The sequence below is a fragment of the Uranotaenia lowii genome, unplaced genomic scaffold (assembly GCF_029784155.1).
Source record: "Uranotaenia lowii strain MFRU-FL unplaced genomic scaffold, ASM2978415v1 HiC_scaffold_320, whole genome shotgun sequence".
NCBI lineage: Eukaryota > Metazoa > Arthropoda > Insecta > Diptera > Culicidae > Uranotaenia > Uranotaenia lowii.
The window spans coordinates 4,355-26,900 of record NW_026598224.1 but is presented as its reverse complement, the minus strand read 5'-3'; the positions used below and the strand labels follow the sequence as shown (position 1 = coordinate 26,900).

At 33.2% G+C, this 22,546-nt stretch overlaps 3 protein-coding genes across 3 annotated transcripts in view; 2 read left to right on the top strand and 1 right to left on the bottom strand.

Moving 5' to 3' along the window:
• LOC129759921 (uncharacterized) overlaps window positions 1–16,291 on the top strand; it is a 27,920-nt gene extending 11,629 nt beyond the window's left edge. The window contains exons 5-7 of the mRNA XM_055757497.1: window positions 5,056–5,383; window positions 15,247–15,487; window positions 15,552–16,291. Coding sequence (XP_055613472.1) covers window positions 5,056–5,383; window positions 15,247–15,487; window positions 15,552–16,015 — 1,033 coding nt within the window. The 3' untranslated portion in view covers window positions 16,016–16,291. The remainder of the gene's footprint in view (window positions 1–5,055; window positions 5,384–15,246; window positions 15,488–15,551) is intronic.
• On the bottom strand, window positions 3,058–4,872 carry LOC129759919 (arginine kinase-like). Its single transcript, XM_055757495.1, has 3 exons — window positions 4,717–4,872; window positions 3,673–4,648; window positions 3,058–3,617 (listed from the first exon to the last, which is right to left on the bottom strand). The coding sequence occupies exons 1-3, from the start codon at window positions 4,723–4,725 to the stop codon at window positions 3,214–3,216; spliced, it is 1,389 nt and encodes a 462-aa protein (XP_055613470.1). The 5' UTR covers window positions 4,726–4,872; the 3' UTR covers window positions 3,058–3,213.
• A 949-nt stretch (window positions 16,292–17,240) lies between the features above and the next one.
• Window positions 17,241–21,129, top strand: LOC129759920 (leucine-rich PPR motif-containing protein, mitochondrial). The gene is made up of 3 exons (XM_055757496.1): window positions 17,241–17,564; window positions 17,627–19,074; window positions 19,667–21,129. Exons 1-3 carry the CDS (start codon window positions 17,345–17,347, stop codon window positions 21,110–21,112), a joined length of 3,114 nt encoding a protein of 1,037 aa, XP_055613471.1. The 5' UTR covers window positions 17,241–17,344; the 3' UTR covers window positions 21,113–21,129.
• The last annotated feature ends 1,417 nt before the right edge of the window (window positions 21,130–22,546 follow it).

The following is a 22,546-nucleotide window of genomic DNA, read 5'->3' as shown; positions in this document are numbered from 1 at the left end:
TAAAATTAAAAATTTAAAAATTTAAAAAATTAAAAATTTAAAAATTTAAAAATTTAAAAATTTAAAAATTTAAAAATTTAAAAATTTAAAAATTTAAAAATTTAAAAATTTAAAAATTTAAAAATTTAAAAATTTAAAAATTTAAAATTTAAAAATTTAAAAATTTAAAAATTTAAAAATTTAAAAATTTAAAATTTAAAAATTTAAAAATTTAAAAATTTAAAAATTTAAAAATTTAAAAATTTAAAATTTAAAAATTTAAAAATTTAAAAATTTAAAAATTTAAAAATTTAAAAATTTAAAAATTTAAAAATTTAAAAATTTAAAAATTTAAAAATTTAAAAATTTAAAAATTTAAAAATTTAAAAATTTAAAAATTTAAAAATTTAAAAATTTAAAATTTAAAATTTCAAAGATTTAAAAATTTAAAAATAAAAATTTAAAAAAGATTTAAAATTTTTTAAAATTTTAAAATTTAAAAATTTAAAAATTTAAAAATTTAAAAATTTAAAAATTTAAAAATTTAAAAAATTTAAAAATTTAAAATTTTAAAATTTAAAAATTTAAAAATTCTAAAATTTAAAAATTTAAAAATTTAAAAATTTAAAAAATTTAAAAATTTAAAAATTTAAAAATTTAAAAATTTAAAAATTTAAAAATTTAAAAATTTAAAAATTTAAAAATTTAAAAATTTAAAAATTTAAAAAATTTAAAATTTAAAAATTTAAAAATTTAAAAATTTAAAAATTTAAAAATTTAAAAATTTAAAAATTTAAAAATTTAAAAATTTAAAAATTTAAAAATTTAAAAATTTAAAAATTTAAAAATTTAAAAATTTAAAAATTTAAAAATTTAAAAATTTAAAAATTTAAAAATTTAAAAATTTAAAAATTTAAAAATTTAAAAAATTTAAAAATTTAAAAATTTAAAAATTAAAAATTTAAAAATTAAAAATTTAAAAATTTTAAAATTTAAAATTTAAAAATTTAAAAATTTAAAAATTTAAAAATTTAAAAATTTAAAAATTTAAAAATTTAAAAATTTAAAAATTTAAAAATTTAAAAATTTAAAAATTTAAAAATTTAAAAATTTAAAAATTTAAAAATTAAAATTTAAAAATTTAAAAATTTAAAAATTTAAAAATTTAAAATTTAAAATTTAAAAATTTAAAAATTTAAAAATTTAAAAATTTAAAAATTTAAAAATTTAAAAATTTAAAAATTTAAAAATTTAAAAATTTAAAAATTTAAAAATTTAAAAATTTAAAAATTTAAAAATTTAAAAATTTAAAAATTTAAAATTTAAAAATTTAAAAATTTAAAATTAAAAATTTAAAAATTTAAAAATTTAAAATTTAAAAATTTAAAAATTTAAAAATTTAAAAATTTAAAAATTTAAAAATTTAAAAATTTAAAAATTTAAAAATTTAAAAATTTAAAAATTTAAAAATTTAAAAATTTAAAAATTTAAAAATTTAAAATTTAAAAATTTAAAAATTTAAAATTTAAAATTTAAAATTTAAAAATTTAAAAATTTAAAAATTTAAAAATTTAAAAATTTAAAAATTTAAAAATTTAAAAATTTAAAAATTTAAAAATTTAAAAATTTAAAAATTTAAAAATTTAAAAATTTAAAAATTTAAAAATTTAAAAATTTAAAAATTTAAAAATTTAAAATTTAAAAATTTAAAAATTTAAAAATTTAAAAATTTAAAAATTTAAAAATTTAAAATTTAAAAATTTAAAAATTTAAAAATTTAAAAATTTAAAATTTAAAAATTTAAAATTTAAAAATTTAAAAATTTAAAATTTAAAAATTTAAAAATTTAAAAATTTAAAAATTTAAAATTTAAAATTTAAAATTTAAAAATTTAAAAATTTAAAAATTTAAAATTAAATTTAAAAATTTAAAATTTAAAAATTTAAAATTTTAAAATTTAAAAATTTAAAAATTAAAATTTAAAAATTTAAAAATTTAAAAATTTAAAATTTAAAATTTAAATTTAAAAATTTAAAAATTTAAAATTTAAAAATTTAAAAATTTTAAAATTTAAAATTTAAAAATTTAAAAATTTAAAATTTAAAAATTTAAAAATTTAAAAATTTAAAAATTTAAAAATTTAAAATTTAAAATTTAAAAATTTAAAAATTTAAAAATTTAAAAATTTAAAATTTAAAATTTAAAAATTTAAAAATTTAAAATTTAAAAATTTAAATTTAAAATTTAAAATTTAAAAATTTAAAAATTTAAAAATTTAAAAATTTAAAAATTTAAAAATTTAAAATTTAAAAATTTAAAAATTTAAAATAATTTAAAAATTTAAAATTTAAAAATTTAAAAATTTAAAAATTTAAAAATTTAAAAATTTAAAAATTTAAAAATTTAAAAATTTAAAAATTTAAAATTTAAAAATTTAAAATTTAAAATTTAAAATTTAAAAATTTAAAATTTAAAATTTAAAAATTTAAAAATTTAAAAATTTAAAAATTTAAAAATTTAAAAATTTAAAAATTTAAAATTTAAAAATTTAAAAATTTAAAATTTAAAAATTTAAAAATTTAAAATTTAAAATTTAAAAATTTAAAAATTTAAAAATTTAAAAATTTAAAAATTTAAAATTTAAAAATTTAAAAATTTAAAAATTTAAAAATTTAAAAATTTAAAAATTTAAAATTTAAAATTTAAAATTTAAAAATTTAAAAATTTAAATTAAATTTAAAATTTAAAATTTAAAATTTAAAAATTTAAAAATTTAAAATTTAAAAATTTAAAATTTAAAAATTTAAAATTTAAAATTTAAAATTTAAAATTTAAAATTTAAAAATTTTAAAATTTAAAATTTAAAATTTAAAATTTAAATTTAAATTTAAAATTTAAATTTAAATTTTAAATTTAAATTTAAATTAAATTAATTTAAAATTTTAAAATTTAAAATTTAAAAATTTAGTTTTAAAAATTGATTATTTCTGATATCGTAAAGCTGAATTTAAGATGTTTAAGCTGAAATATGGATCCAAAAACAGGATGAGTTCCAAGTCAAATAAATTTATATTTAGCTGTAGCAATAAAGTATATATTTCATACGGTAACTGTTTACAATGTTTTGTTGGTAGCTTTCTAAATATCATGATTGCCATAAAAAGTTTGCGCAAAAGCAGATTGACTCTCAACTAACGATATTGTCTATGCTGCAGAGATTATTTCAGAGTTAACTCATTCCTCCTCGGCTGGCGGGGCTTCTTCGGCCTCATCTGTTTCGCCTTCCTCCGTGTTCCGTTCCAGCTCAATCAGCTCCCGTATTCCGTCGTACATTTCCTTAACTGCGTCGTATTCGGTCAAGCCCAGCCGACGCTTGTTTGAGACATCGAAGACGCCATCTTCGGATTCAGTGTGCTCTCCACGGGTTCCACGAACTTGAAGGTTATATTCAGCGGCTTTTGCCTCGAGTTTGGAACGCACGTGGCCCAACTTGGGAAGTTTGATGTGGACTGAGGCTCGGATTGTTGTTCCCAAATTCGAAGGACAGAACGTGAGATATCCGAAACGTTCGCTTTGAGAGAAGGCGACATCCTTAGCAATGGCCTCAACTCCAGCCACCATGCGACTGTACACGGAACCTGTAATATTTGAGTTATTATAGTGGTCGGAATTATGTTTTTCTTATCAACTTACCTAAATCACCTCCCTTTTCCAGTGAAATTATTCTCAAATGATCTTCCTCGTTGACCCAAACGACAAATGTTTGGGCTTCATTGAGGAAAATTGCCCGCCCAATAGGCCAAAAGCGGCAAGCGTTAGCTTCGAGCAGAAATCGATCACCTTCTTTGAACAGCAGATGATCATCAATCAGTTGCTGTTGAAGCTCCTTAGTCATAAGTTCAAGGGGATGGAACTGGCCTTTTAGGTCATCGTCTTCTAGACCTTCAAGAACCGTCTTCATACGTGCCATAAGTTCTTCGTATTGATCCATCTTGAGACGTGGATTGAATGGAAAACCTTCAATGGATCGGCCGCATCGTACCCGAGTTGAGATGATAAACTCTCCTTCCGGATCGAGATTCTCAAAAGTAGATGCATCCCCCCATTCAGTCGGTGGATGAGTAGCATCTTCGGCGAAGCCTCCATGATACTCATCAATCACAGGATTAAAGAGTTTTCCAAACACCTCGTAACATTCGGCATCCGATGCGTAGACACCAACTCCTGAATCCAAATTTTTCAAACCGGACTGTATGCAATCTAAAAGTGTAGACTTTAGACCCGTTTTAAGTTCCTTCAGTTCATCGAACGTTTCCCGTGGCAAATGTTTCTTCAATAGAGAATGGCAATCTTCTGCCGCCTCCATTTCAGCGAAACCGGTCTCCAGTGCCAGTTGAATCTCACTGGGTGTCCGCCGGATTTCTCCCTTCAAGCCTGTCAGTTCCCTTTTGAGCGCACATATCGATTGCTTCGCCTCATCCAAATCTGCCATCATCTGGGCCACCTCTTCGTCCGTCGGGCATGTTTCACACATAATCTGCCTCAGAAACTTACAGGCATCCTCCGGCTTTGATTCCTCCTGGTACAATTTAATGAGTGCTCTCGAGAGACAGTTGATTGCCCCAGCCGACTCCAGATACTTACGGAAAGCTTCACGTTTTTGTTCTAGCTTTATTAAGATGAAAAACGAAAATCAATATTCAAGTTCCTTGTCATGTGTGTCTAAACGAAACTTACCGAGGCCATTTTGAAGGGATATCAAAAATTTGGTAGACTCTCGAATTTCGGGGAACGAAAATTTTCCACCCACTGACACCGATTTTTCCGAAAAAATGTCCAGGTCAAATTTTCCAAACAAATGCTTGCTGTGATGGCAAGGAAAAAGAAAATTCCAACGGTTCCAACATACTTTTGTCCTTCACTCCCAATTACCATGGTAACGGACTTCCACCAGCAAACGAGGTGGCCTCCTTCAATTCCATTTATTGCGCCGAATGTGGAACATACACGTGCATGTCCAAACAACATTAACCCATCACACAAAGTCCTCGGGAAATAACAAACTTTCCTTTCCTTGTCTCACCGTCTGCAGCTCTGTCTGCTGGCCGACTACGAGCCGTTGGTGTTTCTGAAGCGACCGTTCCAGCTGACGGGCCATGTGGCCTTCAACGATACCCGGACGCCGAAAAGGTGCCCGGACCAGCCGCGGGTAACGTTCAATGTGAGCTACCATCTGCCCAAGTACGTGCAGGAGGTGTACGATTTTATGAACACCGGAGACGAAAGCTGCCCGAAGGAGATATTGCGGCTTACGCCGCCACCGTTTTCCGGTAATTGCAGTGCCGAGGCGTTCGCTAGGCTGACGACGGTGTCCGGGCTGGATGCCAACTTTAAGTTTGAGAAGGTAAGATTTCTTGAGGCAGCTGAATAATTATAAAAAATCGGTATTGTAATCTGTATATTTGAGCGGGCATTATAATCAAAATAGGTTGCTTTAATTGATGATCAATTTAAATACTGGCGAGAACATGCGTTTATCTAGTCCACTCTAAACATGATTCAAGATAACGCCTATTTGAGGCTTGAGCACGAAAACAGTGGCTCCAGAGAGTAATGTTATTTCCAAGGGATTGAAATCAAGAGAGAATTCTTTGCATTTCGAGTGGTAATGATCAAAATTCCACAACTGCTTCACAAATTGCAGCAAATTGTTGCAAATTAGCACATTTTTACTCTCACTGAGCACTGTTTTCTCTCATTTGAACTCAAACCTTATAATTCTCTCTAACAAATTGCCACAAATTACCACAAATTCAATCATTGGCTGCACAATTTGTGTGATCATTGACGAATTTTCTCCCTTCATTTCAGTTCCCTGGTTATTTCCATCAAAATAAACACTCTCTTATTTCTTGGTTTCTTTCTTCAATGCAGTAAGCAGAGTCAATCATTCAAAATAATATCTTTCAAAAGTCGTTTTACTCTTTGGGAAGAAGCTATTTGATCGTTTAATTTTTTTGGGAAAAAAAGTCATGCAAGACCTTTTGTGAACATACTGCGAATAGGTATGAATGGATCTAAAAGTTCTCTATAGTCGTCAAATGCATTCATTCATTACAACATTTCTTGCTGTCCTGGATGTTTTTAGTTTTACACAATCACAATTCACATTCCAAGTTGAAACTGAAAAATTCAGCAAATATTGTTCTGTTTTGTCCATCACAAAGACACAATTCTAACTAATTCAACACAACTTATGTAGGATAACCGCGGTCTTGTGGTGCCGTTTCTGCTTTTTATTACTTCTATTTATCACCCAGTTCACCACAGATTCTTAATTTATAAAGCAGATTAGAGAAATTTCTTAAAGTTTAGAGAGATTATAAAGCAGGGGTGAAATTATGAATCCTATTCGATTCGAGTTACCCGGTTCGAGTTGAACTCGAATCGAATTAGAATCAGTATTACGAATCTCGTTCGAGTTCTAAATTTTAACGTATAAGATTTCGAGTAAATCGGGTAGTAGATCATCTCGGAACGTTCCATTCGAATCGAGATCGGTAATGCCAAAGTTGGTCGAATCGAACGAAACTCGATTGTTTCGAGTTCCATAATCCCGCCCCAGATTCGAAAAATTTAGCTCTGAATTTTTATATCATCTTCATATTTTATCTTGAATTATCATGAATCATAATAAGAAATTCAAAGGGAAAAATGAAATCAAAATTAAAAAGGTGTAAACAAATTAAACAAAAAATTAAACCTGTCAAAATCTCAAAATTTTGTGATCTGTGACAAATTTTTTGTCTATTTGGTAGACATTTACACTGAGGTTTTTTTTTACGTGGGTATTTCGTACCGCGTAAAAAAAAACTCGTTAATTAAAAAATACGAGTAAAAGACCCTGTAATTCGAAAATCCATTTAAATCAAAAAATCCGTGCAAAAAAAAGCACGTTACTAAAAAAATGCGTAAAACCATGATTATTTAACACTAGAAGGACCGGCAAATTGAATATAACCCTTCGGACCGTGACTAGTCAAAATGACTGATAAAGGGGCAATTTTTTATTACATATTATTTTGAATTTTTTTCTTTTGATATTATTTTGTAACTTCTTCTATAATATTTTTGTTATAAAATGGAAATATTTTTTCACAATGGGTGCACGAAATCACCTCATTTGGGTAAAGATGACGAATGGGTGTATGTCATAAAATGATTATTTCATATAATTTTCTAAAAAGTAAAACACATTATCAATCTTATTAGAAAATCATGTTAAATGGTAAGGGGTATAGACTATGGGTGCACGGTTTCACCTTTATTTTGTCGTAGAAGATATTTTCTAGCACCCATCTGTAGTATCGTCCTACTTGGTTTGGCAACACAGTATATATTCACCTCTACACCAAAGTATGTGTGAGTGAAACTAACAACGATTATGGATAGCCGCCGAGTAATCGGAGAGTCAGTCGTATGCTGTACGAGCAAGGAGCATAACGTGTCTCCTATTCCAGGGAATGACCGGCTACTACACCATCCCTCTGAAGTTTTTTAACATGTTGCTTATAAATTATACCTGATATTGTAGGTTTTAAAGTATAGTTTTTCTACAAGTAGAGCAATTTACCATGATTGCACGGATTCACCGCTATTCATCCAAAATCAACTTTTTTGCATGCTAAAGGTAAAAATTAAAGGCTTTTATAGATTCAAAAGAAAATTTGTTTTATACACATAGTTTTTCACTATGGGTGCACGGATTCACCGCATTTTCATCAAATATCAAACTTTTTGAAAATTTTTAAAAAGCATTTTGACAAATCTTAACTTAACCAAAGTTGAAACCATGTCTTTCATGTTGAGACATCACGAATTCAATTACGATTTTTATTTGAGTTCCGTTTTTTTTATTCCTGGAAAAGAAATATTTCAATTATATCTTGAAATATAAAATTTATTTATTTCTTGTTTAAAAAAACAGGTTTCTGCAAAAGTATATTTATCTGATAAGATATTAATTGAATCATCATCCAAGAAATTGTAGAACAGTTGCCATGGACCGAGTGAATTTTAGAAAAAATGTGCTTCAAGTTATATCGTGCGACGGAAAACAGTGAAAATAAAAATAATGAACCAACATTTTAAAATTTTACGTTGATTTGTTTTTCCTAAATAGTTTTTTTTTCAATTGGCCAATACTGCATTTCAAATACCTGTCATATCTGACTCAAACATATTTTGTGTTCTGAAGCAAGTTGAAAACTATTTCACTCTATATGATTTACAACGGCGAATTTGCAGCCATTCCGTGCACCCATGTTGAAATATCTTAGCGCCGATGTGGTCTAGCAGATAGGCTGGTGCGAGTCTGGTCTTGGTATGTCAGACGTACTGGATTCGATTCTCGGTATCGGCAAGAAAACTTTTGGGTTCGAATACCATAAGCAGTGTTCCGAATATCACTCAATTCTCATGAGAGACACTGAAACGTTTTCAACAGCGAAAGCAAAACCTAAATTGTCGGTTGGTTTATCTCCCAGTGGGGCAAAGATTGTGTTCGACAGCGCTGCTCCGAGAATCAAAGAAATAAAATTTGAAAGAGAGACGTTTCTCCTCCAGTTGGAATTCTCAACTGAGTGAGGAGCTACCTGATTTTCAGTTTCTTTTTTCAGTCAATAACTTTTCTTGCTCAATCATGAATTTATGGAAAGTTGGTGCAGAAACTTATTTTGAATTTAGTAAAGATTTCCCTTAGTATCATTTACTTATGTACTTGGACTTTTCCATTCCAATGTTCTTCTCATAACATCAATTTTGTTCCAATCGCCGACGGAGACAGTAAAACAAGCCAATCTTTTATTTTTTTTTAAATAATTTATACGTTTGCATTGAAGTTCTTTAGAAGTTCATCATGGAACCAAAAGGTTCGTAACAAGTTCTGCAACGAACCGAAAAGTTCGTAAGAAGTTCTTCATGGAACCAAAAAATTCGTAAGAAGTTCGTAACGAAGCACGATAGTCCAAATTGAATCCTGGATTTTTAAAGGTACTTGGAACGCACAAAATTGTTCTATGCTACTTTTTTAGACTTTTTATGTTCGTTCAGAAGTCCGATTCAAGCACTTATATTCAATTCTCTCGAGGACCTTTTACTCAGCCAAATGTGAACTTTTAATGCACAAGATTAAGTATCTATGCGACTTTTTCTTACTTGGGCACTCACTCACTCACTCTCGTTTACTGATCGATGATCGAATGCTGTCTGCCTGATACATCTTGCTTTGTTGTTGCTGTTGTTGGGGAGGATTAAAATAGTCATTCAAACACGCAGGCAGTACGTATGAACATATGTTTCTGCCGCTTTGCCAGAAAGTACGCAGGCAGTATGAACCGATGCAAGGCCGCATTGATTGAGTTTGAGAGAGTGAGTGAGTGGATTTTCGAATTGGATCTTGTATCAGTCAGTGTCTCAATCACTTCTGATACACCAGGTAGTGAGCTTGAGAGATCGACTTAGATGCGAGTCCGCTCTCGCTTTTGAATCTTGTTTACATTGACTTCGCATTGTCGCTCTGCCGATTCTCTAGGGAACAACAGGCAGCAGCAATCGGCTTTGAATGTTTCCAACTAGAAACCTATCATGAGCGTTTCTTCCGAGTGATTTTCGGAAGAATGCCCATAAGTTGCCGACAGATAAGTTGTGTTTCCTCTTATAACTGACTATATCATAAGAATGTTCAATCAGTTGCCAGCTGGCCAGGTATATACAAAGGTGTCGGAATAAGTAAACTGTAAGTAAACGTGCATAATAATCTCAGATTGCATGTGAACACATACTTAGGCAGAATTGCGGTGAATCCGTGCACCCATAGTGGATAACCAACATATACAAAATATTCCGTTCAACCATGTTGAAATATCATTCAAGTTATTCAGTTTCATAGCTTTTGTCTTAAAATTTGAATAAAAGAGTATACAATTCATAATTATTTTACTCATACTATAGTTTAGTACAAACCATATTTATCACCTAAAATTACTTAATTAGGGTCAGGCGGGGTAATTCCGAACAAGTGCCATACGCGCTGCTGTGGAGGATGAATAAACACAAAAAGTTCCAAAAGTGGTAGTCTAACATCCAATTGATAGCAATAAGCTGTTTTTAAATCCTTATGATATCATTTCAGATGTTTTAAAAAACCATTACCCCGTGAAACGGAAATCGTTCTCGGCAAGGCTCAATGATTTGAATAACTGATCATAGGAAATCCAGCTGGAATGTTGTTATCACCTGTTTTTCATCCAGTTTATGATGCTTTGTCTAGATTTTGAAGAAATTTTGAAAATTTGTATTCGCACTGATTCACAGATGATTTACTCCATAGTTTTCGTCCTATGGGGTAATTATGAACACATGTTCATATTCATTTCCTGATATTTCTTTGGCTTTTTTATGGTCAAATGTTTTATTCATCAACTTAGGGGGCCATTCACTAATTACCCAAGCATTTCCCCCTTCTCCCTCTGTAAGAAATTTCTTACAAAACTACACCCCCCCCCCCCTATCCCCTTCTGTGAGATCTTAACACATTAAGGACTTTGAAGAAATCTTAGCCAGGAAACATCAACACTCTGCATTCTATATCACAGAATCCACTGGACCAAATTAATTAAATTTCATATTTAAATTAGGTCCGCAATGTGTTAAGTGTTAAGTTTTGAATTTTTGAGAAATTTATTTTGTTTCTTCTAAAAATGAGATTCGAATTAAAAAAAAAGCTATGCCAGTTCATTTCAGTCTTTGAAAATTGCCGAAATGCCAATTCAGATTAAAATTAATAAAAATAATTTTGAACACAATTTTATCAAAACTGGAAACATATTTCAAAAGTGAAAAAAGTGAATAGAACAGAAATTTTGAAAAATAGCTCAATCCGTAATCACATTTAAACAAGGCTAAATTTTGTTTAAAAAATTAGTGATTAGAACTTGCTTTTTGTTGATAGAAAAAAAGCAGTCAAATGTTTTCGTAGATTAAGTGAGTGGTGCGTCGGGAAAATTTTACTGGTAATACCGAAACCGAAAACAAGATTATAAACTAAACTTGAAGAAACGTCTAATTTTACTTAAAATGAAATCCACTATTTGTTTACAAAAGGTTTGCTGCTCGAACTTTTATTCCGCGTCCTATTTTAGACCGCGTGAAATTTAACAATATTATGAGCTTAAAATCTCTGTGGTCCACAGTAAAATATACCACAAACTTTGATCAATTTAATAGGTGAATAAGTCCACAAAGTAAAGATCAAAAAGATCAGTTAAAAAAGATCCTGTATATTTAGACAACGTGCTTCTATTCAGAACATTAGAATTACAGCAAATAATAATTGTTTATGTGTTAAATTCGGATAACAAAGATCTTGCAGTCATATTTTTATACTTTTTTCCATGATCATTTGTTCAAATACATTTTTTTTAAATTTGGTACTAAATGAATATTTTTGGTTGGTTTTGGTCTTTCATTTTGGCGAGGGAAACTTCTGCAGTACTTCAATTTTTTTAGAGAATACAGCTACTAATGTGGAATTTCGTAGAGGCGATTAAAAAATTATTAATGTAAATGTTTTTCAAAACAGTCGATCATAAGAACAGACAAGCCTTGCAAATTACCGTTCACTGATTCATTTTTTCGTCTTTTCTGTACATGTATAGGTTATCAATTTTATGATACCTGAAAAGCCTAGCCCACGACATTTAGGTGACGACTTGAGGTTTGCTGCACAGAACATTTTAAACGGATGTAAAAATTATCGAGTAGCCCAACTCGCCTTAAACTTCACTCGTATGGAGAGGTCATCTATATATATAAAAAGCAATTTCTGTATGTTTGTTTGTTTGTTTGTCCTCTATAGACTCAGCTGTCTTAAGAGCTAGAGGTCTGAAATTTGGCATGGATGTTCATTAGGAACAGGAAGGATGAAAAATGTTTTCGGAATTTGGGATGACCCCTTCTGGAGGAGGAGGATTTTCGTAGATGACGGAAAGAATTAAAGAAACATAAGCTATCAAAGAACGAAAAAACATAAGCCGTAAATATCATGAATTTTTCAAAAAAGGTACAACGGCTCACCGGCAGGACTTTCATAACATCAGTATTGATTTCAACAGAGCAACACATCCCTGTGTAACATTTGTTTGTTTTACAAGGTTTATACATGAATTGAATTGAGTTTTTACAAAACAACCCATTTTCGTATTACTGCCAATTATTTTCATTATTTGGTGTTTAGATTTCTGACACCATATAAATCATATTGGACAAGTCTCGGGGTAAATATGAACAAAGTTGTGAGTAATTATGAACAGGCTTCGGGGTAGTTATGAACATATTTTTTAAGTAAAAAATCACCATACACTGCTTACTATGGGTATAAGTAACTTATAACTACTGTTACTTTTAAAAAATTTTATACCAAGTTCGTAATCCGTGTCCATAATTACCCCCTAAACAGTGGGGTAATTATGAACAGACGTCTCAAGGACGTGGGTTTCGACCAAAAAAAAGTTGCTTTACAGAATGATGAAAAGCATGGAAACATTCATTGTTGGCAGCTTTTCAGAATTTATGATAAGAAATAACCATATGGTGGCTGTAAGTGGCCAAATGAAAAAATTTTGTTCATAATTACCCCACCTAGCCCTACTCGAATGGACATGTTTTAAATTTAACATAACTTTTACAAATCTTGATTAAATTTCTCCAAATTTTGACAGAACGTTTGATTATAGGTGAGCAACACACAGCGGTCAATCCGAGAACTTTTTCTATAAATTTTCATGATTTCGCATCGTAAATCAATAATTTCATAACGAATGACACACTGCTGCCCACCATAAATCAACTAGGGCTCATTGTCTTGAATGTAGATTGCAAATGAAACCAAAAGCAAGCAAAAATTTTGTATCTTGTTTTAGTTATGGGGTTGTGAATTTTACCAGTCATTTCGATTTCTAGTGTTAAAAATTTGCGTACAATGATCGTTTATTTTTAAGATAGAAAACAAAATCAATTAGATAAATAGAATAGTAGAATATAATGAGGCTTATTTGGCAGTGTGGAATTCAGATCTGATGTCTCAGGTCTCAGGTCTCATGTCTCGGGTCTCAGGTCTTAGGTCTTAAGTCTCAGGTCTCATGTCTCATGTCTCGTGTCTCAGATTTCGAGTCTCATATTTCAGGGCTCAGGTCTCATATTTCAGGTTTCAAGTCTCAGGTCTCATGTCTCGTGTCTCAGATCTCGAGTCTCATATTCAGGTCTCAAGTTTCAGGTCTCATGTTTTCTGTCTCAGATCTCAGGTCTCATATTTCAGGTCTCAAGTCTCAGGTCTCATGTCTGAAGTCTCAGGTCTCACGTCTCAGGTCTCAGGTCTCATGTATCACGTTCTTAGTCTTAGAACTAGGATTTTCCCAACTACAAAAAAATTCTAAGTGTTTTCCTTTGAAAAAGTCTTAGAATATTTTTTCTCAAAAACCGTGTTAATTCACGAAATCCGTTTAAAAAAAAACCGTCTTAATTCGAAAATCCGCGTAAAAAAACGGGGTTAATGTAAAAATCCGCGTAAAAAAATACCGCGTAAAAAACCTCTGTGTACTTGAAAATAATCTGTGAAATCTTACACATTTTTGGTAGCTTTGATTGCTTTAAAAAAATATCAATTGGACTGAGCAAGTTTTTACACTTCAAGTCATCGAATGGTGGCTTTAGAGAGTCTAAAATTCATTGAATCACATTCTCACTACACGTTAAAAGTTAAAAGATGTTAATTTTGACAAAATGAATTATTCAAATGGGTTTTTAAATTATGGTCTCTTGCATTTCGTAGTAGATAAACTTTATGAAAACCCCTAGCATGATGTTAACTAAAATCAAGTTGTTTTGAAAGACGTATTGCATTGAAATTTGGATTCTGTGCAATGTTTTCCAATCCAGTAATTCGCATAAAAATCGACTTAAAAGTGGTTGGCGTGTATAAAAATGACAGATTTTACACTGATTCGTGGAGCTCACTTTAATGTCGCTGTTATGAGTGGGCAGTCCAATTTAGTGCGCTGCGGATAATATTGAGTCGTTAACGAAAATCAATTTTTTTAAGGGCAACTTCTGTGAATTTGCTGATCTTGACGAGACAAGAAAAAGTTACTCTGATGGGGTCAAGAAAATCAACTGTGGGAGAAAAAAGTTATTGATTGAAGAAATTGTATTATTTCATTATTTTAAGGAAATGAGTGGCAAAAATTTTCAGCTACCGGGCCAATTTCCATATTTAGTCGCCTTTTAGAGTAGATATTCAAGAACCATTCGAATTATTTTACATATGACGGCTACAAAGTATTTTTTTAATTGTGTTAACTTCAATATGATCGTGGAAAGTAGGAGTTTCAATCAGTTAGATATAAAAAGTTAGTTCTTCATTCAAGAAACATGTGATAAAATCGAACCGTGCCAAAATCGAACGGGATCGGCTTTCTAATTTTCATTTTGTTATTTGCAGGCTTATAGAGAACTTTTTCACATTTTTACATGTGAAAATAGACATGAATAATACTCAAAAAGAGTGAGGTGTGTCTCATTTTTTTTATTTCTAAAAAGTTTGCTAATGGCAAGTTCTTTTGAATCTCCGGAGTTTTTCCGATGGGTATTGAAGAATCTTACGATTTTCAACGTTCGTCGGCATTGCATTTTTCTGCCAAGCATTCGTTTTCATGCGCTTCCTGAGTCACAGCAGGTAAACGGTTTGGAGTCACAGCAGGTAAACGGTTAGAGTATTGCTAACAGTGGCTCCAGAGAGTACTACTACAGCTGAACACGGTATCAACATTGTTCCGGTGTGTAAGAGCCTCTTTATAAATTCCTCATCAAGATTACATGTCAACAGTTTGTGGAACGGCTTGGATTGAGATAAAAAAAATATAAAAAAGGTATTATCTTGCGACTCAGTGTATCATATTTAGATCATCCCAAAAATGTTTCATTGGATAATTTTGGAAATTGCGAATTTTACGCCTCGAAAAATGCAATTCATTTCGAAACAAAATTGATAAATTTAATTACTCTTCTGAAACTATCTTTTCATTACAACTTGACTGGTGGCTCCAGAGAGTCACAGAAAAAAAGTGGAATACCTTTTATCAGATTTCCCTAATGTTTTTAAACGGATGTACCTACACCACAAACTAAATCATATCATTTGATCCTTCCCAGCTCCCCGAATGGATCGTGGAGGTATTGCATCGGTTCGACCACCTGGCCTCGGCCGTAGTGCCACGGCGCGTCCCAACGTTGAACATCACCGACCATCTGGATGTGAGCGTGAAACGAAGTCGCTGGACCAGCGACACCGAGATCGTCATCAACGGGGGCACCATCTGGATACCGACCCGGTACAATTACAACGAAAAGCTGCAGCACCCCCGGAAGAATAGTTTGGACTATGGGTTCACTAGTAAGTTGGTCTCTATATTATTTTAAAAATGTTCAAGTAAAATTTACTGTTTATGAAATTGTAGGTATTTGCAGTTTAGTCAATAACAAGCTGACCACCTTTCACGATCGGATCGTCCAGCTGACACCCGAAATCAAGAAGGACTACACCCTCAACGATACATTCCTGCTGGCAGCCGATTGTTCCGATGCGCCTAAAATGGCCGTGTTTATGTTGGAAAATGGAAAAGGCATCCAGATTTACACCGGTGGAAACTACATCGTGTATGAAACGCAGACACACCAGGATCCGATCATGAACGTAAACGACGAGCAGTTGATCATGCTCAAGAACGTGGTCTACCAATACCCACCGGATGAGGAAATCTACGATTTCCGAGTGTACCTGAACGATGAGGACATACTTGTGGTGGAAAATAAACTCAACGGTGCCGTGGTACAGTACGACCGGAAATCTATCGTCAGTATTCTGCTGCCCACGGTACACAAGGGACGTACGTGCGGATTGTGTAGTAGCCGATCCCTGTAGGGTTGTGGGGCGTTTGCAATAGTTCCTATCCATATAGCAATGCTTTACCGTGGTACTAGATTACGTGATGATCGAGCTTACCATTAACATTAAATCGAGAAGAGATTTTTACTTTACTTTTATCGGAATTTTGGTACCATGACAATAGCATAGGAATACGTTTTTATCGTACTCCACAAGAAGCACCAAAATCATTTTGAAACTACGCATCACAACTTATCTGTATTATGTTTATCCGTTTTTTTTTAAATAAAACGTCTATAAATCAAAAACTTATTTACTTTAGCTCTTTGTACTCTGTTAGTATACTCAATATGACAATCCATGAAACATTTAAAGCTAAAATTAGAATATTCAAGGACACTTCGAGCCTTTTTTGACAAAATTGTAAAAAGTTCTGAATTCTGTAGGCATCCTTAAAGGTGCTCCGTGAGGAAAGTTTCCAAGAGAATATGAAAGTATGTAATTTGTATTTGTAGGGAAGGCCTTCAGCACTCGAAAAAATAAGAATTTTAATTATTAAAACTCAATAAGTAGGACATCATTCAGAAGTGTTTTTCCTTAACCTGACTATAAAGTTAATTGTAACTAACAGGCTGCGTTGAAGTTGATAATCAATAAATTACAAATTTCAAATTTGCAATATTGGTTCAAAATAAAACTTTTCGTTGAATTTTTGTAATCCAACTCAAACACAACTCGAAGTTTTAAGTAAAAAAAATATCAAGGCTACGAATGAATCATTATCAGGCATTAAATGTGAAAATTGTTCAAAATTGATTAAAATGTTTAAAATATATTTAAACTTACCTGAAAAACCTCAATAACTGACTTAAACTTTAGCAGTGCCACATTTGAACTGAGATTTTTTTAGGGAACGTTTTTTTTCAGTGCAACATTAACCGATGAGGCCGATGAGGCATATTATCACTCATCGCACTCACGGACCACTCATCGCACGCACGCCCGCACTCAGGAACTCATGAAATTATTAGCTCGGTCCATTTTAAAAAAATACTTGAGTTTAAAACTAAATCAGTACATATTAAAGCAATGTTAAGCATTTTAATTAGAAAACTAACTTGTTGACCGTTGTATTAATATTCGAGTAGATATTTTTCACGTTTTGCCGCTTTTCTGATTTTTTTTATGGCATTATGCCATTTGAAACGATCTAATGTGAGAGTCTGCGGCGACTTTCCGGATCAAAACAGAACCGAAAAATGTGATCTAAATTCAAAACAGTGCTCATGTAACCAGTGTTTTTCTCCATAAAATTGTGAAATAAGCGTTTTTTTAATAGTTAATAGTGCATCCGGCTTAAACATTATGAATATAGCACACAAACTGTTGCTTCGCTACCGGTTACCGGTAGCCAGAATCGGTAAAGTATGGTATAATCAACCGGGGGTTTCGCCCCAAGTTCGGTCGCTTTCAGCTGGAAGTCATTGGCACGAAGTTAACAAGAACCGTACTGATCCTAATTATCGGAATGTTTTCAACCGTACTCTCAGTACACAGCTCAAAGCAAAAACAAAAGTTCAGAATGGTAAGTTTTTTATTATCAAAAGTTTTAAATTACACTAAACCAATCCGTTATTTATCTTTTAGTTAAATCGACGGCCACCCTCTTGAACGAACTGAAAGCCGATGCGGTTGCCTACAGGCGCATCCACCTAGACAAATTGCATCAGATTCTATCCCGACCGGAAGATATTTCCCCTAGCTCGTACGATTTTCTACTGAGTTGTTGTGGGCAACTGATGCTGGATCAGCCGGTTGAAGCGAGGGAGCAAATGTTGCGCAGCTTGTGGTTTATGGCTGGGGAACCCACCCTAGACAGGTGGAAGATCATGCTGCAGGTGTATCGGGAGAATGGGATGGATTTAGAGGGGAGCGTGGAGGAGTTCATGCAAAAGGTTAAAGATCTTCCGGTAGACGAGGAATTTTTGGAGCTGCTGCTGGCGGTGGTTTGTGAACGGGGAGATGTTGGCAAAATTCAGGATGTTATGAACGTTTTTGAGGAACGTAATATTGGATTGAAGGCTGGTCAAGCTAGTAGTTTGATCCGGGGCTATGCCAAGGCTGGTAATATAAAAACAATTCAAGTAATTTTGGATACTTTGAGTGCTGGTAATGTAGCTTTAAACGAAGAGGTTTATGGGGAGCTGATGGTCGGTTATTTGCTGAACGACCAGATAGACAAAGCGAAGAAATTTTTAAAAGAAAAGGGATCTATTTTAAAAGAGAGGCACGTGGTCGAAGCTTTACAGGAAGCGATCTTGAGAAACATAAATGACATGTCGAAAGATTTAGTAAAACTACTGCCAGAAGATGTGTTGAATGACGTGAGCATTGATCCTGTTCTCAGAAATGTCTGTTCAAAATTTATTAAGCTTAACAACTTTGAAGCAGTCAGAACTCTTCTCAATGAACTTCCTATCCCTGAGTTCAACATAAATGAAAGTCAAGACGGGTATGGAGTATCCCTTATATTTGAAATGATAAAAAACAGTGCCCCTCTTGAAGAAACCCTCGCTCTGGTAAGATTTCTTATCAAAACTAGACGCAATGAACGTGCGTTACATGTAGCTTGCGAATGCGCTGCCAAACACAACATCGACATATATCCCCCCCTTCTAGTTAACCTTCGCAAACAAGAAGACCTCAGACCGCACTATTTTTGGCCACTAATCGTTCAAAATTTCAACAGAAATGGCGAGGCCGGTGTGCTTGATGTTCTTAAACTGATGCAACAAACCAAAACCGAGCTTGATTCAGAAACGCTCACAGTTTTCGTCCTACCGAAGCTCTCCGTCAGCCTGAAGGACACCCGCCTAGCACTTAAACAGCTGACCGATCGAGGTGTTAAGATAAACACTCTGATGACGCCCTTTGTGTCACACATGCTGTACCAGAACCGTTTCAAAGATGTAAGCCAGGTTGTGAAACTCTACCCGGCCCGGCTCGATACTGAAGCGCTGATTTGGCCGTTGCAGCTGCAGGCCACGGTCAACAAAAGCATCGAACAGTTCCGCCGAATGGCCGAGGTTATTAAGGTAACTGATTGAGCTTTTTGCCTTTAAAAACTCTTTTGTTAGTTATATATCTACTTATATAGAGCCCTTTCTTCCTTTAGTTTGTAAACTTTAAAATATTAAAAATTTTCAAAAATTTATTTCAAAACTTTAAAATTAGGAGTTGTCAAAACAGTCAACATTCAAACTAGCCAAATTTAAAAAAAACCTTTTTACATTTTTTGACTTTTTTTTTTATTTTTAGATTCACATTTCAACAATTTTTACAAATTTGTTAATTTGGTCAATTTGGTCTATTCAACTAACTCAACTCAACGAATGCTTGGCTTAACGGTTTTTGGGATATTCGGTACATCTTTATTAATTTTTTTTTCAAATGTGTCAATTTGGCCAATTTTGTCAATTTTTTCAATTATGTCAATTTTCGCAATTCTGTCAATTGAAGTAATTTCGATAAGTTTTTTGTATTGTCCATTAAATAACTCTTTTATAATTTTGACAATTTCGAATACTTTGTAAACTTGGAAATTCTGTCTTTTTTGTTCTCAATATTTTTGAGATCTTTCATTTTTTCTTTACATTCAGAAACTAATTTTTTTGCTATGTTTAACAGATCCTCACGGAGAAAGCTCAGGATCCAAAGCACGATCTGGCCGGTCAGCTGTTGATGGAGCTGGTCAGCAACCGCAAAAGTCAGCACGACCTGAACACCCTCAAGGCACTGCTCCAGCAGCTGTTCGTTGCTGAAGTGCGAATAAGCCGAATGAGTGCCAATGTCCTGCGGAATCACCTGGCCAAGCTTGCCCGGGGGAAAGATTCGGAACTGGATCGATTGGTCAACTCGCTGGTGGATGAAGAGCTGGCGATCGCTTCGAGGGAACTTTTTGATTCGATCATCGTTCATCCGAGAAACATGACCTACGATGAGTTAGAGTGCCACCTGAGCGAGCTGGAGGAAAAGAGGCTGAATGCGAGGGGAGTTCTAAGGAGGTTGCTACAGGTTTGTGTCCGGGAGAATCGGTTGGATCGGGCTGTGGAGGTGAAGAAAAAATGTGACGAAGCTCGAGTAGAGTTGAGTTCGGGTATGTTGGCTTCCGTTTTCGATTTACATATCAAGCGGAAAAATTTGGAAGAAGCTGGAAGAACTTTGGAGCAAATAAAGAGTACGTTCCCGGGTTTTTCGATAGACGAACACAAAATTGTAGATTTTGCTGCCCTGATGGCAGAAAATGGTTTTCTAACCACTGCTCAGAATATCATCAAACAGCGAGCCTCGGCTGGTCAGGTTCGTTCCGGAAATGTGAACAAAAATATCTGGAATCTGCTGACGAATACTGCGCAGTGGGCTGCTGCAAATGAACCCAGCTCGGATAAAAACCATGCCTATGAAATGCTAAATTTGCTTGTTGGTTTAGGATACTGTACGTATGACAACGCAGTACTAGGGCCAGTAATCAGGGAGTACCTTTTGAAAAACCAGATCAAGAATGCCATCAATATGTACAGGCAGATAACCATCGAAAAAAGGAGAACTCCGCTTCAGCTGGAAATTATGACGACCCTGGTTCGGCTGACCAATTCCAACAATCCGGAAATCCCACCGGATCAAGCCAAGGCGCTCCTTAGCGAGATCATCCAGCTGGGTTCGAAAATCCACGGACCAGTAAACACCAATAATACCCTGATCGTTGCGTTGGCCGACGGAGGAACCGAAGCTCAGCTCAGGAGAATACTGATCAATCCGGAAACGCGAGTCAACCACGAATACGTCCTCGGTCAGTGTGAGTTTCTGCTAAACTCCGGTAAACTGGATGTGGTGCTGCGGTTAGCGAAATGCTCCCGCGGGCTAGCCAACATCCGGGAGACTGACTTCCTGTCGCTGATCCTGAAGCAGTACACTCGGGACAATGATTGCGAATCGGCCATTGCCCTCTTCAATCGACTGCAGGCCGAAGATGAGGAGCTAAAAATTAGCGGAGATTTCGCCCGGAAATTGATCGATCTGCTGGAGGTGAACAACTACGAGGTACCGAATGGGGTGCGGTTATACGCGAAATAGAACAGTGTGCTCTAGTTTTTTTTAAGGTAGGTGAATAAATTGATAACTTTACAAATGATTATCGTAGAAGTGAGAAAGTAATTTTATACGAATTTCTTCGATAACCTTCTAAACATTTGAAAAAACCTATTATAGACTAAAGTCTGAATTAGAGAAACTTTTTTTTTGATTATTTGGTTTCCATATTCCAAGATCTGCAATACTTTTTGTGTCGTTATGTGATCGGATTGTAAATGGTTTATTTTAGATGGTTCATTTTGCGGCTGCATGTGCGAATGGGTTGGAAAAATATCACACTATCGATAACGTACAGTTAGTAGGTAGGACGTAGAGAAAAGATCTAAACAAAACGCGCGTTAACCTTGAGATTTCCGATTTTCATGTCTCATCGTCTAGAGCCGCGTAGGTAAAGATAAGACTGCGCACTAGCAGTGTATTTGTTCGTACTAGGGTGGCAGGTTAATTATACCGATTTTATTTTTCTAAACAACTTCGTTTTTACAAATTAATTATTAAATTGACATCAATATGAGGACGATACCGGAATATGATGATTTTGACTACCAGCTGTTGAAACAAGTGGACCACCACTGAGTTTTAGTGTGTGCTACTCGGCTAACTCTTATCACAACACAAATACGCAAAACCCAAATCCCATAGCAATTATAATTATTTGCTTACACGACATTTTAAAAACTTAATCTAGCTTACATAATAACTACTCACGTGCCCGTTTTTCCTACCATAACATCAAAACGCACAACAATCATATCACAGCTTGGAGGGCACAGGTGTATCACAGCTTTCTTCTTCAATACCACAGTCGTATCCGGTAAACTTGCAACCCTGCCAGGCTTCACTGCTTCGACGGGCGTACCGCAGCTGCCCGGAGCACATCTGACGACTTCCGGCTCGATCCGGCTGGCTCTCTCCACGTCCGCAGCTTAATTTCTCAAAAACGGGACTAGCAAAACCAAGATGGCGAAAATCGAGTCACGAGAAGTGATCGGCTCTTGAGCAATGACCCAGCTCCCAAAAACGACCCTGTTGACAAACAATCTCTTAAGCATTTTTGGAATCTTCCGTTTTGCAGGTTCGTCACTCACCCAGTAGGGGCCGCCTGTGTGTTGCCGAGGAAAACACCCCTTGCTCACACCTGCGAAAAATCATATTCTCTAAACCAATTCTTATAAGAGAACTGTACTGCCGTTGGACGCATAATTGTCACATGTGACATTTCGACGTTTTTGAGTTTTTGGTGCCAATCGTCATAATTTGATACGTATTATTGATATTCTTTGTCGAAACAGAAAGTTTATTCTGAAAATTTCAAGAAAAATTCAAAGTCAAATTGTCACACTGGGACAAATGGACGCATAACTGTCACACTGAGACGATTCGACGCATATTTGTCACACTAAAGAAATGAACGTA